Raw genomic sequence first — 18,119 nt, forward strand, 5'->3', positions numbered from 1 at the left:
CTACAGAAAGTTGCTATTCCATGCCCCAACACCTGGTCTCCCAACTTACTGGCCTGTCCTGCACTAAGGAGAATGAATTTGGACTCAGTAACACTCCTATCTTCCTAGCAAGCTGGGCACTGGAATTGAGGGCAGCTATCCCACACCCAGGGACATACTGTGTGCCCTTGATGGTTCCCCGAGGGTGGGGTGTGGTTTACCCAGGAAGGATGGGGACTATGCACCAACACTCAGGCAGTATGCTCCTTTTGGGATCTGACCTTGTACCTCCCGCTCCCCGCCAGCACAACACCTGGGACAGTGGAGGTAAGGCAGAGATCTTGCCTGCCTGTGTCCCAGCGTGTAAAAGGGGAATATGTACTCTTTCCAAGGTAGTTCTGAGCGACAACACCTGCGGGTGCTTGGTTCCCAGAGCAAAAGGAAACCCAGCTCCGCTTGGGGGCAACGGGTGTGATCCCCGTAGGGGTCCTGCAGAGGCCTTGGGTGGAGGGCTGTGCCAGGGAGGTAAAATATGAGCTGCGGGCCTTGAAGGGTTAGAGAAGTGTGCAGAGGCAGGACTGCTGCCTCCTTCAGGATGCCCCCAGAGTTAAAACTATTTCTCTCCATCTCTGCTACTCTCCTCCACCCTCCAGATCCCTGCCTTCTCTCTGCTCCTCCTGTCCATGTCTCTCCCTCCACTTTTCCCCTTCTCCCCTCCTCCTCCCATCTTCTCCGTCCCTCGCTTCCCCACCTTCTCTCGCAGAACCCAGAGAGGATCGCTGGCCCTCCTGCGCATGCGCAGTCGGTGCCAGCTGGAACGAGGGTTGGAAGCTCAAGCTCCGAGCCGGGGATCGGCCCCAAAGGCTTCTCAGCTCTTTCGCCCGGTAGGACTTTGGCTCCTGCCCCGGCGCCCCGGCCACAGCTGTCCAGGGCCAGGTGTGCACCTGCCGCCTCTCGCCCCAGCCGGGCTCCCCTCAGTCCGCGGCTGGCGTCCCCTTCCCCTCTCCCGCCCGCGAGTCCTCTCCTCCCGGGCTGCCTCTCCTCGGCCGCCGGCCCGTCCCCGCCCCTGGGCGGGCTGTGTCCCGGGCGGGCGGGGTCTGCGGACCCGGACGGGGGCGGGCGGCTGGGGCTGGGGCTGGCCTCCGAGCGGGGCTACAGCCCGCGTCCCCCCCCCCGCTTTCCCTGCCCCGCGACCCCGGGGCTGCCCTCCTCTCCCTTTCCCGCTCCCTGGGGACCAGCTCAGTGGTGTGGGCGCTGCTCCCCGGGCTGAGAGCCTCCGGCTGTGAACCCCAGCTTCTCCTGGTGGAGTCGGGAAAAGGGAGCGTCAGTGCTGAGCGAGCTTCCGTCTCCTCCCTCAGTGTTTCTGCCCCAGGTAAGTACCTTGAACACTTTCACGTGTTATGATGGCGGTGCTTGATGATGTCACTGTTTTTATAGTGAGAGGGATTACAGTGTTGAAAGCAAGGCTTGGTTCAGTTAAAAATGAGCTGAAGGCATGAGGCTGTGACATCCTCCATCCTTCCCTCTCCCAGGGTGAAACGTGTGACCGTCGATCTTAAAAAGATAGTTACAGTCCCTAACTAGCCCAGCCCAGCTAGGGTGTGTTAACAGGAACAGCACCACCAGAGGCGTTGGAGACTCAGGGACATTGCAGTCCTAAAGAGCTCCTGGCAAAATTTGGTTTGTTTTGGTTTTTTTGTTCTTCTTAAATTGTGGGGCAGACTAGTTGTATAGAGGGAAAAATAATTGTCAAGAAATATTTTTTCATTTAACATCTTTATTGTGATATTGTTCACACACCATGAAGTCCACCCACTTAAATGCTACAATTCAGCAGCTTTAGCATATTCACAGTGGTGCAACCATTAATATTCCAGAACGTTTTCATCACTTCAGAAAGACCAGTGGAAATGAATGACCTATCCACCCCTTCCCAGTGCTGGTTCTAAAGAAGTTTCTTGGTTGTTCCTGACCATAAATTATCTTGTTACCCATAAAAACTCTGGTAGGAAATCTAAACAGAATTGTATTGAATCTGTCTATCAAAGCAAGAAGAATTAATGTCTTTATGGCATAAATTTCTTCTACCCATGAATATATCTCGGACCCTATATTTTCATATTTCCAGAGCCTGGCCCATGGGAAGTCCTCATTAATTGTTGGGTTTGTGAATGATGAGATTCTATACATCGTTAGTTGCAACTGAAGCCTTTCACAGAAGAGAAAATAAACTCACTGAAGCCAAGTGACTCTCTGATGGTCAGAAAGAGTGACAGCCAGTGCTGGAGTGATCCAGTGGACTTGGTGTTTGTAACCAGAATTCTCCAGCACCTACAGCTAAGGGGATCAGAGTATTCTTTTATTTTTTCTAAATGGCGTTGCTTTTATTTTTACTTATTTTTTAAAATTATTTTTTATTGAAGTGTAGTCAATTTAGAATGTTAGTTTCAGATGTACAGCAGAGATTCAGTTATAAACATATGCATATGTATCTACATATGTTTTAGATTGTTTTTAGTACAACTCATTACAAGAAATTGAATATAGTTCCCTGTGCTATATAGTAGGTCCTTGTCATTTATTTTATATTTATTAATGTGTATCTGTTAATCCCCCTTTTCCTGCCTGCTAACCACAGTTTGCTTTCTATGTCCATGAGTCTATTTCTAGCAGCACCGTTTTGCTAGTAATATATGCTGGTTGGCTGCTTTCAGTTTCAGTAATTCCACCTTATCTGTGGGCATTTTCCTTCTGGTGGGCCTGTGTGTGGTTTGCACACGTGATATAAGAGTTGTGTATTTGGGAGAACTCCAGGCCTCGTGTAGTGCCTGGTACAGAGTGCCCACTGAGCTGATGCTTGAACTGGGAAAAAAAACATAGTAAATGTTGGAATTTCCACTATGGTTGAGACTTCCAGGTTTCTATAACCTGTTTAGCCCACCTTAATGTTGGCTGCACCCATACTGGGTAATTTGGTGGAACTTCATGGTATGGTGGTGTAGAGACGGGGCCTTGTATGCTTCTTCTCTTTCCGTTTTCTAAGACTCATTCTCCTGGGCCTTCCAGATCCTCCCCCAGAAGTGCCCAAGGCTGGCTTGGTGCTGCGCTGAGGCAATATTTGTTAATAAGGCCCTTTCCTCATCTCTTCTGAGCCTCCGTTTCCTTCTCTGCACAATGAAGACTTAGACTAGAAAAGTGCTTTTCAGTTTCTTTTAAGCCATGTTTCCTTTGAGAAACAGAAAATACAAATCTCTCCTCCCATTCAACATATAGATTTTGACACATCCTCCAAGGAGTGACATAGCTCTTTGTGGAAAATTGAAGTGATTGTGATTCCAGGTGGCACAGAAAAGACTCTTCAGACATTTATTGCAGGGAGAGGGCAGGAAAGGGGCAGTATATCCCACTTTCTAGTGTGAGCACTGGAACAGGGGCTTGGGTTTAAATACAGTGTCCGACGTGGCCTCTCTCTAATCTTTTTTTTTTTTTTTGCCTCTCTCTAATCTTGCACAATGTGATAAACCTCTCTCCCTCAGTTTCTTAATGCGTCAAGTTGGGGTGATAATAATTTAAGTCTTTTGTGAAACATTATACACATAAGACATTTGTTTCTCGGTAGAAACAAAACCTGCGAGAGAATCAGGGATTTCTTTAAAAAAAAAAAATCTTGTCCACAGCACTCTGTCTGTGTCTATTTTGAAGTTCCTTGAGGGTGAGTGTTGGGTCTAAAGTCCATCGTGGGACAGGTGGCCCATGGGTCTGTGTGCCGCAGATTGCCCCCTCCTCCCCAGTCCTCTTCCTCTCAGTCCAGGATGAAGTTCCCTAGTAGATTTACACAGAGATCTTGTGGAAATGGCTTTTCATTTTATTGTTTCACGAAGAAGGGCTGCCATCATGATCTCTGTAGTCAGGTTTTGGTGACCTGAAGGCTATGCAATTACGTTTTTCTATTTAATAAAAGAAAAAAATTACAAGTACAAAATTAGACCTACGGTGGTGGCAGGGGCTCTTGAAAGTGGGGACCATTAGCTTTGTTAGTTTCAGGTGCAGGGGCCTCTGGCCATGAGGACACATCATCGTGCTCTGAAGTTGGAGGGACCAGTGGGCTCAGTGGGAATGTTTACTGAGTGTATCTCATGGGCTGGGCATTGACCTATTTGTACTGTGTGTTCCTTATTTGAGACAGTGAGCTCATTTAACCTCAATAGCCTCTTTAATAAATTAGACTTTTTATTTTGAGATATAATGTAGATTCCCATGTAGTTGTAAGAGATAATATGGAGAGGGCCTACGGACTTTTTGCCCAAATTTCTTTAAAGGTTCCATCTTGCAAAGTTGGGATACAATTCAGTAATGACTCACTAACCCTTTGAGGTTTGTGTTATTGCCCTCATTTCTATTCATGATTAAACTGGGGTTAAGAGGAGCACACAGGCCTGCCCAGGTCACCCATGGTTAGTGTAGAGTCGGGTGAAACGTGGGCTTGGGATTTCCAGGCAGTACCATCATGATGCTCTGTGGCAGGGAGCAGCATTCACTTTGCTTGTTTATTCATTCATTCAACAAGCATTTATTGAGTAAACTCTGTGGGTCAGATGCTATCATAGGTTTATCTGATTCTTCAGCAGTATGGAGAATCCGGTAATGTTTCCTTCTTTTTTTAATCTGAGAAAATTAGCTCTGAGAGGTTATAAACCCCCCAAAGGAAATATAGCTCATAAATGAGGGATAGTAAATTTGTACAGTTCCTTCTTCTTATGCAGGTGGTACCCTAGGCATTTTACATTTGTAAACTTCCATAATCCAGATATATTCTTGTAAGGCAAGGATTTTTTTTTAATTGAAGTATACTCATGTTTACAATGTTGTGTCAATTGCAAGGTGTTTTTTTTTTCTTGAATTTGGAATTCAAAAAATATTTTTTGAGGGGGGTAAATAGGTTTATTTATTTGTTTCATTTTTTTTAAAATGAGGTACTGAGGATTCAACCCAGGACCTCATACATGCTAAGCATGTGCTCTACCACTGAACTGTACCCTCCTCCCCAAAGCAAGTTTTCTTATCAAGTATTCTGCAGCTTAGGAGTTCAAATAAATTGGAGTTGAAATCCAGGTCTTTTGATCCTACTGTGTTTCTTTGCATTATATCCTGCTGAGGGGTGTGGAAGCAGTTCCTTTATTCATTCCTTTATTCAGCAGTTTTGAGCACTGACTTTGCATCAGGGCCTGGCTAGGTGCTTGGAAACAGAAAACAAGAAATGACCCTTTTCTGCAGAGGGCGGAAGCCTAGACCAAAAGCTGCGTAATGTGATCCGAGCTGCGGTAGCCATGTGCAGACGCTGAGGACAAACTGTACCCCCGGCTTTGCTTGGGCTTCCCCTGCCTTCTGACTGGTACACACCAGGTCACCGCAACCCAGTGAGGCCCGCAGCCCGCAGCACAGTATGTACCTCGGTCTCCTCTTCCCTCTCGTCAGGGCCTGCAACATGAACATCCCTGACTACGTGCAGTGTGCTGAGGACCACCAGACTCTCCCCGTGGTGGTCCAACCCGTGGGGATCATCTCAGAGGCAGAATTTCTTTTGCATCTATAAGCGAATCTCCTTGGTGAGGCAGATCAGCCCGTGCGGCTCGCAGTGGGCACTCTGTATCCACTACAGTCACCACTATGCGCCCGAGAATGGGTGGAGCGACTTCCAGACCCACCGCAAGGTCGTGGGCCTTGTCACCATTACCGACTGCCTCTTGGCCAAGACCTTCGAGAAGCTCCACGTGCAGAGGAGCTGTATGGCACCACGCTCTATGACTCTCGGCTCTTTGTCTTTGTGCTGCATGGGGAGGTGGCCGAGCAGCCGCGCACCGACGTGGCCTTCAATTTACGAGGACTGCAGGGTGGTGGAGAAGAGGATCGAGGACTTCACTGAGTCTCTCTTCATCATGCTCAAGTCCAAGTGGCTGGACTGTGCATCCGACAAGTCTGGGGACAAGATCCTCCTGCTCTACATCCTGTTTGAGAAGGAGGACTTCGTGGGACTGGACACAGAGAGCAGGAAAGTCTACCTGGATGCCCGGCCACCCTGGCTATGTGAAGGGTTGCTTCCCTACATCCAGAAAGGGATCAGCAAGGAGGAGGGCTGTCTTGTAGCCAAGGCGTGAGGGAGGATGCAACCCGCCGGTTTTCAGACGTTTAAAAGTGAATCCGCCTTTGTTTCAGAGAGATTCTTTTAGGGTTATTATGGACACTTACTCCCGCTTTTCAGCCAATTCCCCTGGTGTGACCCCTGGAGTTGCTGTCCAATAGAGTAGCCAAAGCCACTGATGCTAGGAGAGCTGGGGAGGAGGCTGCTCTGAGCTGAGATGTGCTCTAGGTCAAATGCACATCAGACGCTGAGACTTGTCTAGTAAAAAGAATGTAAACTATCTTGTTTCTTTCTTTATTGATTACATGTCAAAATGATAGTATTTTACATACTGTAGAATAAGTAAGATATGTTCTTAAAATCAGTTTCTAGGGTTTTTTTTGGGGGGGTTACATTTTTAAATGTGGCAACTGGGAAACTTTCTTTACATGGCTGTCATTTCATTCCTGTTGGACAGCCTGTCCTGGGACAGTCTCATCCCTTTGCTTATAGATGTCATGCTGAATCCTGAGATGCAGAATGAGGTGCTGGTTGAGCTGGGGGTGGAGCCAGTGTCTCCTGCCTTCCCAGGTCCAGCACCTGCACGGCTCAGGCCCTCTCTCCCTGCCTGACAACCACCATGCCAATTTAGGACAACAGAAACACTGCCAGGGGCTTCCAAATGAGCTCCTTACGCAGGGAAAGGCGTGTCACGGAGTATGGGGCACAGCAGGGAAAGATTCGTCCTCACTTTGTCCCTGTGATTAGGTCAACGGACCCACTTTGCCTTGGAAGTGCAGACGAGCTCTTCTGGGCTGCCTACCCCCCCACCTTCTGCTCTGTTTCCCTGTGTATCTATCGAGATGTCCCTCGGGCAGAAGAGGGTGAGATGCCTTTGCCGAGAGGTGGTCCCCCTTTGCTGGGGAGATTGTGGGAATCTGTGTCCCCCCGGCCTACGGCCTCGGGCCTTGACTCTGGAGAGGGCTCATGGCGGTCCCACAGGTGACGGTCGGAGGACCTGGCACGTGCTGCCGGGCCCGATGTGGAGGAGGTGTTCTGCGATTCTCTGTGAGTCTAAAATCAGATTCTACTTTCTGGTTGTTGGTAAGTTGGAGGAGAAGATGCCAGAGAATTGATAAAAAGATAGTCCAGACCAGTCCTGTGAGTGACAGGCACAGGGGACCCGAGTCCCACCTGCTTGTGGTGCCTGGCGGGCTCTGGATGAATTTTCACTTCCTCCCCGGACATACCTCTATATCTTAAGGAAGGGGCGAGGCATGTCGTGGCCATGACCTGTACTTGTCCTCACAGGGCCCCGTGATCTACACGGCTTTCTCCCCTTCTGCTTCTTGTAGATGAGCTGGCAGATGTAGTGGCCTGGGCAAAGCTGAGGACACAGATGCCAGCACCGTGCCACTCCCAGGCTGGCTCCATTCCCGTCACCTGTCACCTCCTGCTGAGTCCCCAGGCGTCAGTCAATGTCGGTACATCGGTGCAACGTAAGCAGGGACCAACATCTCCCCCTGGACAAAATGGTGGGTGAGCAGTGGAAGCCTGGAGCCCTGCCCCAGCCCCCTGGACCAGTGCCTCCTCTTTTGTCACAGGAGGCACTGGTGACATGTTTGCTCAGCAACTGCTTGGCTCTGAGTCTGCAGACCCACCAGAGAATGCCAGCTTGTTTTTGCCTTTTGAAGTCTGTCCTTGGGATTTGGCGGAGTAGCTGGTTGTGTGCTTAGCCCATAGTGGTTGACACTGTCACCATTGTTTACCCAGAACCTTGTGTACCAGGCATGGCTCCCGGCATCAAAATACAGCAGCGCATTAAACCTCCCTCCTGGTGGGTCTGTCTGTTTTGGTACCGTAAGGGCTCAGCCAGCATCTGAACGTCAGTGAGATAACGCGGCCAGTGAGCTCGGGTCAAGTAAGTTCTCCTCCAGTCACTTTTACTCCATTGTTGCTTTTACTATTCCACAGTCATTACTTTTTTAAACAATGCTTTGGTGCAGGAACAGAGCCTAATTCTCTCCTGTTACTCTTGGTGGGAGTGAGTAAAATTGTCCAGCTTGAAATGCGACCACATTTTGTAGCTCAAAAGCTGTCTACACGCATCTAGGTGAAGTTTAGGTTTGGGGCGCTGACCACGTTGGGGTCCCCCGGCAGCGCCGCTCGCCTCAGGCCCCTGCCTTCCCTGGAACAATAGGTGAGGGTGGGTCTCACCGTCCCCTCGTCCCTGTCCTCACCAAACTCACGTAAATTCTTGTAATTGCTGTCAGTTATTTTTGTTCTCATGTGTTTCTAATTTTCGCTGTTCCTCTTTTCCTTTTTCTATTTCCCTTTCTATCTTGTACCGCCCTGTGAGCATGTTGTTGCGTCTGAAAAGTGGACTGTGCACACCCTGCATTGGAAATAGCCAGATTGTCCTCCGTGCTGTCCCCATCGCTTTAAAAAGCAAAAACCTTAACAGTTGCCTTGATCCATATATTATCCTAGTCATCTTTTTATTTTCTAGATTTTTGGAATTTTTGCTTTGTTAGCACATCACCCACTGGTGTTTGATACCTGTTAAAATCCTTGCTTTGAGGAACCAGTTTGGTCCTCCTTATGTTTGGTGACAAATGCGCCCTTATTAAATTTGTTTGATTGTTTTGAAGAAGTGAGATGTGAATTGATTTAGGCGGCTGCTGAGGGATTTTTTTCAAGGAGTATTTAAACTTGGAATGTCAAAATCTGCAGCATCTTCCTTGATTCTGGCTTTTAGACAAACGTGCTTGGCACGCGGTTCAGGGCTGTCGCTGTGTGACGTGCGTGACGGAGCTTCCTGGCCGGCGGTCACTGGTGAGAAAGTGGCAGTCTCGGGGGTGAGCAGCTGCAGGGGATGCTGTTGGAGGAAGCAGTCACCGTTTATTTTTGTTTTTTGTTTTTTTTTCATTCACCTTCCCCGTGCCATTTACTTTACTTTGCCTTCATAGAGAGGCAGGAGCGGGTCTAAACTCCATGCCACTCTTATTTTCCCTTTACGAGGCTGGTTTTTCTGAGTATCAGAACAACATGGCCTTCTCCTAAGTAGCTGGCTCACTTGGATCTGGTGGACACAGGGACCGCTAAAGGGGACTGTAGCTTCCTCTCTGCTCCAGCCAGTGGGCATTCAGAGCCGGGTCTGTGGTTTGCCTCAGCAGCCATGCAGTCCTCCCTGCACCAGCCTTTACTATTAACCCATGATGGCAGTAAATAGCTGACTCCGTGTCTGTTGCAGCTGACGTCCACCACTGACGGCCGTGTCGTTAGTTTGCGGTAGTGAGTCTCCAACACCCTAGTCAGCTGTGAAGTGACCTTGCATTCTCACCCACACCCTGGTTCATCTCACCCGGGGGAAGGGTTTGGCCACCACCGTCATGCTGGCCATGAGACCTTGTTTCTCCTTTCATGCCCTGGTCCAATTGTGGACACTTCATCCTTCACTGACTTGGTCTCGCTTGAGACAGGCCAGACGTTCTGAAAGAGCCCATCACATTCTGGGGGGGAACAGAACACAAGAATCGCAAGTAGGAGTCTAGGCTCTCTGGGTTGGCAAATGCAGGCTGGGATCTGTGAAGGCTGGGCTGTGCCCTGAACACAGGCCTTTCCCGTGGCTCCCGAGAGCCCAGGGGTCGGAGTGAGAACAGCCTTGCCTGGGTTCCCCCATCCTCATCTGCTCACTGGCAGGTGTGTCTGCTAACTAGGAACTGCCCCAAACCTCGGGCCCTTCAAAGTTCAGACCACAGGAGAACCTTGAGTCCCTTCTCCTGGGCCTCCTTTGTGAGAATCCAGTGCCTTCTGAGGTGACCAGCGGCAGGAGATGCCTCCCCCTCCAGGGAGCTCTCTTCGGAGGACTGTGACGCACTGCACCTTGCTGTCAGCTTGTGGGGTTCCATCCGTGGTCCTTGCAGAACCAGACTTGAGACTGGCTTAGCAATAGAAATGACAAGACTGATTCCAGGGCAGGGCCGGGGGGAGGAACAGGGGAAATTGAATGTGACCTCAAACACCTAGGTGGGTTCTGGGTCTGTTACTAAAATCGGGAGCCTGGGAGGTACCTGCCAGGAATCGAACTCTAGAGTAAATGGTGGACATGAGGCATTTTTAAGATTCCATTTGTCATCCAAGTTAGGACTTCAAAGAGGCACTCGGGTCTATGGCCCCGGGGCTCAGGTGAAGGAGCCGGACTAGAGATACACGTTGGGAGTCGTCATTCTTAGCTGGTGTTCACAGCCGTGCAGGTGGATGAGCTCATCTCGAGAGGTGCAGACTGAGGCTGAGGCGGGTCAGGGCTGTGCCTGGGTTGGAGGAAAGCCCAGACCATGCAGCTTTGGCGTGTCACTCAGTGGCGTTTGGGATTTTCAGAGCAATGGCATTTATCCTTAAGGGTCTTGGGGGTGGGCAGGGCCACCCAGGAAGAAATCTGAATGGAGGGTTGTGGCCACGCGTGCGCGTCTGGGGATGATGCAGAGGCTGCATGTTCCAGGAGGGGAACCTCCTCGGAAGATGGAGTCGGAGTGGGGAGTGTTGAGAAGGTAGTCACACTCACCTGTGAGGGAGGGACAGAGGCCTAGGGAGTCTCCACCCTAGCGGACTCTCTTTCCCACGAACAAAAGGCCAGCAGACAGAAGATTTGAGGTGAGAAGGAGCCAAAGTGGAGAATGGTGGTTGGACAGTTCTGGAATAGTCTCCCTGCAAAATAGAGTTAAAAAAACCCAGACTCTTAAGAACATTGATAGTGACGTTGGAGGAGATAGTTCTTTTTCTGGCCTCCTAAGGGTAAGACATGTATCCGGGGATACACAGAAGAATCGGGCAGTCTGGTCCGGGGCTTGACCCTTACCAGTGGGAACAGGGCAAGTTTAAAGGGGGAGAAGGGCAGCGGAGGGAAACTAGCCAGGTCTCGTGTCAGGTAGCAGTCGGCCTCACTACTTGCGTGTTGCATTCACATCCGTGCCTCCCAGGTGGGCGGTGGCAGCCCCCTTTTGCAGATTGGGAAGCCTTCTCAGAGGGGTTAAGGAATTGGTCCATTTCGCGGCTAGTAAATGCTGTAGCAGGATTCAAGCAGGGCCTTGTCAGACTTCAAGGGCATGTTCTCTCTACTAATTCCGGTACCTCCCTGTTGTACCTGGATTGGTGAATTGGGTCAGTATTGGAGCCTTTCACAAAAAGTACGATTTAAGTGCCTCAGGACTCTTTCCCAAAGCTCAGTGTTCTTTAATGGTTCAGAAGCACCGCAGTGCTTTTCGCCCCACAGAGGTAAGGTCTTACTCTTTTGACGATGACGTGGTTGCAAATGACGTACAGGTGCAAAACCAGACTTAGCAGCTTCTGAAGGGAAACTCTCCAGTTCTCCCTTGATAGGCTTTCTTCCACGGGATGTAACCTGCTGCAGCGTAGGTCTGAGCTTTCCGTATGGAGTGAGGGTTTGATATCCAAAGTTAGCAAAGAAGGGTCAGATGGAGAAAATCGACGTTAACAATTTATTTTGGGGTTTCATTAGACAAGATGCACTATCGCTTAATGGCCCATATAACGTATGTAATTGAGTACAGAACATTGCATTCCTTACTTTCTAATGAGAGCTGTCTTGCATCGTAAGGTTGTCTGCTTTGGAACTTCAGCTCAGCCAGTAGGGCACCTGTCAGTGTGTTGGTGTGATTGTATTTACACAGTGCATGTAATCTGGGCTTCCTCTGCCCCAAACACTCCAGTGCAGAATCATAGGCTGTAGCCATCACTTAGTTATACAAATACTTCTACAACTATATGATACAAAAAAAAAAAAAAAAAAGAGAGAGAGAGAGAGAGATTGCCTTTATCAAATTTCCTTTGATTTTAACTGCAAACTGTTGTTGAGCAGCTCTGGTTTCCTTTGGATATGAATATGTACATTTCTTTGCATGTAACTTGGATTTTAGACTAGAACACCAACCTCTTGCTTTCCATGAGCCACAAAAATCATAGCCAAATGACATACGTATTAAACATTTTATTCTTTTCTTCTGAGACAGAATCCTTGAATCTGGGACTTGGGCTGTGATTTTGCTTTTTGCTCTTCCCACCCCTCTTATCGTCTCACTCCTTTTTCCCACGTGGCCTCCAAGAGGTCATGGTCTCCGAGGAGCAGGTGGACAAACACCAGTTGGTCGCCAAGCAGTCCTGCTGTAGAGGGAGCCCAGCCAAGAGCTAAAGGACATCATCAGAGAGGGCTTCCTTGAAGAAATGGGCTCTACATTCAGTTATGAGGACAGAGTAAGAGTCAGCCAGGAGAAGGAATCAAGAGGGTGACTCAGGTTGCAGGAGCAGCCCGGGTAGAGGCCTGGAGGCTTGTGGGGTGGGGACTCGGGGAGAGTGCACTGTGTGGTCCAGGGTGGAGGGTGCCCCTGCTTGGGAGGACACTGGAGTGGGCCTAGGGATGGAGGGCTTAGGAGGAGCTTGGTTTTTTACTAGAACTGACACAGAAGAGGCAGTGAAGGGTGTCAGCAGAAAGTGACCCTCAGGAGAGGTACTCCTGGTTTTGCTTCTGATGTTCTACAGAAAGAAGGGGTCGGGGTGGGCGAGAGCAGCTCTGCCCGTCCCTTTGAGACCCACCCCTTCATTCATTTATTCATAACACATGCAATTCTGAGTGTCCAGGGGAGAGAGGGTGGACTCACAGTAGTAAGCAAAATGTATTGCTTCTTGAGAGTTTAGCATTGTCAGAAGTTGTCTTAGCGTAGAATGTTCTAGGAACACAGCAGGGGCACCTAACCCAAAGTGTAGAGGTTCGAGGGAAGGAAGGCTCCCTTGACAAACAGTCAAAATGGGCTTGGAGGCAAGTGGGAAGTAGCAGCAGGTCAGGGGGCGCCTGAGGTCATTGGGGACCTGGGTACTGAGGTGAGGCTGGGCGAGCAGCGTCGGGGGTGGGGCTAGAACTCTACCAGGGAGCCTCTGAAGGGTTTGAAGTGGGGGTGATGTAATCAAATTTGTGCTTTGGGAAGGCTGTCCTGGCTCCGTGTGTGTGTGTGTGTGTGTGTGTGTGTGTGTGTGTGTGTGTGTGTGTGTGTGAAGCAGGGAAGAGGGGGAGAGTGCCACCAACTGGGAGGGTCATTAGAAGACCATTGACAGGCTGGGGGGCCACCAGTGGGAGAGGGGCGTCGGGGCTGCTTGGGGACGGCAGGGGCAGTGTGGATGCCGGATTTCCTCATGGGGAGAGCTTATTAACGGGGACCCCCTAGCGGCACCTTGTGGCTGGAAGAAAACGGATGCAACCAGGTGGACTTTTCTCTTCTTCCCTGCATTGTGTGATGATCTTAGCTCAGCCAACATTTGGAAGAGAAGAGCTAAGTTTCAGGGTAGCACAGGACATTGTTGAGCTCGTTCGAGTGAGATCTGATAGGATTTAGTCTTGTGTTGAGATCTGCATGTTCACTTAGCTAGAAACGTCCCGTCTTTTGGATTTCCATAGGGGTATTTATTCTTGATAAAGATTGCTTTCTTGGTGAGAGGAAATTTAATACAGCTGCTGTGTTTCTCAAAAAAAATCTTATCTTTTAAGAAATTTAATATTCAAAAGAATAGCAAAATTTAAAAATGATAAAGTAAGGCTTTGGTGTAGTTTCTTTGGTTTCTGAGTTAATGTAGAGTTAGAGCCTTTGCATTACTTAAATAGCACATCCTTGTCAGTATTTAAAGAGCTGTTAGTGAGCGCCCCAGGCCCCACTTCTCAAAGCATCATTAAATCTTGCTCTGAAATAGTGAAGTCATAAAGGTCTTGTTGGCAGAAGCCAAATAGTTGGTTTATAATTTGCAGCATAGCACCCTTTATAAAATAATAATAGGTTCAAAATTAAGAAAGTGGAAAATAATTGATTTTTTTAAAGCTGAAACATAATCTTTCTTGTGTTAATGTTGCAACTGGAAATTTCGAAAAGAAAAATCCTACTGTAATATCATCTACGTGGAATACATATATGTCTATCACGTTTGCAATGTAACTGCGCAGTGGTTTTTGAAGTCAGGACCATTCCAGCTGAGTTACTGGCAGTGATGGTTGCTGGTTTTCAATGGAAGACCCTAAATTTGCCTTCTTAGCTTTATTCTTTTCTTTTCTGTTCTCTCTCTCTCTCTTTTTTTTTTTTTTTTTTTTTTGTAGTGAGAGGGCTCAGTAGTGCTTTGCCAGCATGATTTTGGGGCAATTTGGGGGCAGATATCGTGCACAAGCAGTGAGATATTTCCATGCATTTTACTTTCCGGACATCACCATGGAACATGTGGGGGTTTGTGCCTGCAGGCCGGGATGCTGCAGGACTCCCTGGTCCATCACCTTTATGTCTTGGAGCTGCTCCAGTCAGTGAATGACTTTCTGTGGCTTGGAGGTAAGGTGATCTGATGCAGATGATCAGATGTGTAACTAAGTACTGTTACTTGAAATAGAAAACCTATCAAAAATGGCTCTAAAATACAGGATGAGGGAGGAGAATTGGCTGAGCTGCTTGCATGGGGAATATTCTCAGGTGACTCCCTCATTGTGTCTCCTGTCACTCCCCCCCCCAGCCCTGCACGGCAGTCATCGTGAAGCAAGCATGCACTTTCTCAGAAACGCGCTGAATTTCCTTGTGCCTCTGTTTGTTGGCTTTTTTTTTTTTTGAAAGCACATCTTGCCCTTTGCTTAAATGCCATCCCTGCCTAGTCACCTCTTACACTCATTCGTCTGGAGCTCGTCCATACATAGCTGCTGAATGGATGAACAGAATGTAGTATCTCCATGTAGTGGAACATTATTCAGACGTAAAAGTGAATAAAAAAGAAAAAATAAATAAAGGGGAATATGAAAAAGGCCACCTGCTCTGGGAAGTCCACACTGACTGCTCAACCCGCCCTTTTCCCTTTGAAACCCAATCACTTATGCTCCTCTCTACTCTTTTTGATAGTACTTACCACCTTCTAATAAACTTTAACACTTTCAAAAAAAAAAAAAGAGAGATGCTGATACCACTTCAACCTGGACGAGCCTTGATAACAGCACGTTAAGTGAAAGGAACCAGACACAAACGGCCACATATTGTTGAATTCAGTGATCTGAAATGCCCAGAATAGGCACATGCAGAGGCAGAGGGCAGGTGATGGTTGCAAGGGGTTGGGTGGAGGGGGGTTGGGGAGTGATTGCTAGTGGCAGGGGTGTTCTTCTGGGATGATGAAGTGTTCTGGAAATAGATGGTGGTGAGGGCTGCACAACCGTGAGTGTGCAGAAGACTGCTGAGCGCTGTCTCTGGGAGTGCCTGTGGTTGGGGGCGGCTTTATTTTGTTCTCATCCGTGAAGAGTCATCTTGTGCTGAGGCCATTCTACTCCTGTGAGTGGTGAGGGTCAGAGACTTTGCAGAGTCATGTGTTATTTTCCCACTTGCTGAGTGTAGGCAAAAAAGGTTTAAGCCTGAGAAAGTGCTCCATCTGCAGAAACGTCTTTTAGTTTTGCATGGTGTAAAATCTTGAGAGCTTTTTAATCGTTGAGGACAGCCTGTGGGGGGGAAACAGCCCGTGAATCCTGGGTGAGTCCCGGAAGAGCTGCGCTTCCCTCCCTGACACGGGTGGGGATTTCACCCCCGTTCAGGCAGTGAAGGGCCCAGACCCGAGAGCGGAGTTGACAGTCGTGAATATTTACATGTATCCGCTGCTTCATCTTGGATATTAATTTCAAGCTGAGTCAGTATGTGGCGGCAGCCTCATCCTACATCAGGAATCTATAGTATCTGCTCTTTGAGGTGAAGACCTGACAGACTTGATTATTTAACAGTCTCCCTTGAATTGATATGTCAGATTCCTTTGTCAATAATAGAACAGCAGAATTATAGACGTCCTTTATTGCCGATGTGACCTGGAGCAGGTTTAGTCTCTGTGCCTCAGTGGCCTTATCTTCGGTTGGGGAAGATGATAACAGTGCTTCCCTCAGAGGGTCTGGTGAGGGGGGAGTGAGAAGCACAAAGGGAGGACTTACACGTGATGCTCATGAATGACCGAATTTAGTGCTCCCAGCCTGGTGAGGCCTCAGGGGCAGAGATGGCAGAACAGACCATTCGTAGCCGGAGCTCGATCCGTGTTGGCAGCTGTTATGATCAGGATCACCCCTGTGGGTTATCAGGCAGTTTTAAGACTTGGTAATATGAATTCATGAATAATGTTAAAAGATTAGACAACTCAGATCCGGTTTACATAGTTCTCAAGATTTCCTGTGAGAAATGGATATTTTTTTCCCCATCTTAAATCTGAGTTGATTCTCTAAAAAAATTCTGCATTCCTCCACCTTTTTGAGTTAATTCTCCATTTCTTAAAAAAAAAGTTTTTAAATGGAGTTACTGGTGTCTGAACTGAGGGCCGCATGCATGCTGAGCACATACTCTCTCAAGTGAGGTATAATCTCCCCCCTGATTTTTTTTAAACTTTACTTTCTTTGTATGCAGAGGTTAGTGACCTCTAATTCTTTTTCTGGAGACTTGTCCATGAACCTGTAAATCTATAATTAGTGGACAAAATTTGATTTATTAAAAAAATCAATGGAACATTCTGCAATCCATTCAAAAGGAAATGCTCATTGACATAAAATGTTTCTCCTTTATGGTGATTTCTAATTTTTGGTCTGCCTTAACTTATTAAAAGTAATCCTCATCATCATAATGACCAAGCTTGCTCTGAGTGGACACTTACCTAAGGCTAAAATGCTTTCCTCATGTTTTACTTCATAGCAGGTGTTTAAGGGTAGGTATCAGTGTCTCCTTTTCTGCAGCTGAGGGGTTGAGAGATGGGGCAGCTTGTCCCAAATCTCACGCAGCTGGCGCTGGCAGGCTCAGGGCTGGAACCCAGGCTGCACAGGATGCATTCTCAATGGCTCCTCTGATCAGCCCCAAGTTGAGTGGTTTCCCGAACTCCTGTGAGTCCATAAATGACCGATTTTAGCGATCTCAGCTTCATGAAGCCTTCAAAGGAGAGACACCAGTGAGAATGTTAGACAGAGTGGCATAAATTAAAATTGTACATTTTCACAAATGTTGCTTTCTCAGGCAATGAGTTAAAAACTTTATATTTTTTTATTTTAGTGCTCTGTAAACACTAAAATCAAAACATTAAAAATGATTATAGTGCAAAATTGGAGTGGGCTTTGAAAGTCCAACCATTGCTAATGATGTTGCTTGTTTTTCTCTAGTGGTGCTTATTGACAGAAAAATTTACAAAGACTGAATTGGTTCTATGTAGTCTTAGTATGGAGGAAAGTTTTGTCAGTGAATATTGTAAGTAAAATCTTTACTCTTTTCTTTCCTGATGATGAATATGTAAGTTGTTTTCATGGCTTAAGTACATTTCCTCATTTGTGAAATTTGAGTGATGCCCTTTACCTTGTTTGACTGTGAGATGTGGACGCCTTGTATATGAAGCACCCAAGAGCTGCTTAGTAAAAATATGCTGTCACAAGGACAGATAGTTTAGAAGGATCAACTCTGAATACTAAAGAGGGTGGCTTGTTTCTGATGCATATTCAATATGCATATTTATGAATATATGAATATGGCTTAAAGTAACAAGGATTCAGGGTTTTGTGTGTGTGTGTGCAGTATGAAGTTTTAATGAAATCTTTATCATTCTAGTGAGACAGGGACTAGTTAAATCACCTTAAGCAGACGGCCTTGAATATTATTTACACAGAATGTGTGTTGTTACAACTCAGAATTCATGTTGCCGTGTAACCATCCACTCAGACATTTAAATTCGTAGGAATCTGACCAGAACCATTAAGTTTAGAAAAATCTACATTGATCATTTTCAGGGAATAAGCTTCTCTCTTTTGTGATTAAAGAAAATTTTGATTTATTTTTCTGCACTCTTAATAGGTTTTAAAATATCAAAACATTGATTTGACATGTCACTTTTTTTAATAGAATAAATCTCATGCTGTTTTAATGTGCAAATAAATGTTTTTGAATTTCAATACACTTGTATGATTTCCTGGCTCTTTGAGAAGTATTTTGCAAGATAC

The 18,119-nt window shown here is 47.3% G+C and overlaps 1 protein-coding gene and 1 pseudogene across 1 annotated transcript; one reads left to right on the forward strand and one right to left on the reverse strand.

Annotated features, from left to right (window-relative positions):
* The window catches only part of LOC116661733, a 708,679-nt pseudogene that overhangs the window by 210,909 nt on the left and 479,651 nt on the right, over window positions 1–18,119 (reverse strand).
* Window positions 240–7,995, forward strand: LOC116661691. The gene is made up of 5 exons (XM_032474198.1): window positions 240–306; window positions 413–504; window positions 868–1,351; window positions 7,453–7,632; window positions 7,871–7,995. Exons 1-5 carry the CDS (start codon window positions 240–242, stop codon window positions 7,978–7,980), a joined length of 933 nt encoding a protein of 310 aa, XP_032330089.1. The 3' UTR covers window positions 7,981–7,995.

The sequence above is a fragment of the Camelus ferus genome, chromosome 36, assembly GCF_009834535.1.
Source record: "Camelus ferus isolate YT-003-E chromosome 36, BCGSAC_Cfer_1.0, whole genome shotgun sequence".
NCBI lineage: Eukaryota > Metazoa > Chordata > Mammalia > Artiodactyla > Camelidae > Camelus > Camelus ferus.

Coding starts and splice junctions, on each gene's coding strand:
- LOC116661691 (XM_032474198.1), top strand. CDS start 240: ATGCTCCTTTTGGGATCTGACCTTGTACCTCCCGCTCCCCGCCAGCAC. Junction 1,352..7,452: donor CCTCAGTGTTTCTGCCCCAG/GTAAGTACCTTG, acceptor TGCTTCTTGTAG/ATGAGCTGGCAGATGTAGTG. Junction 7,633..7,870: donor ATCTCCCCCTGGACAAAATG/GTGGGTGAGCAG, acceptor TTGTTTACCCAG/AACCTTGTGTACCAGGCATG.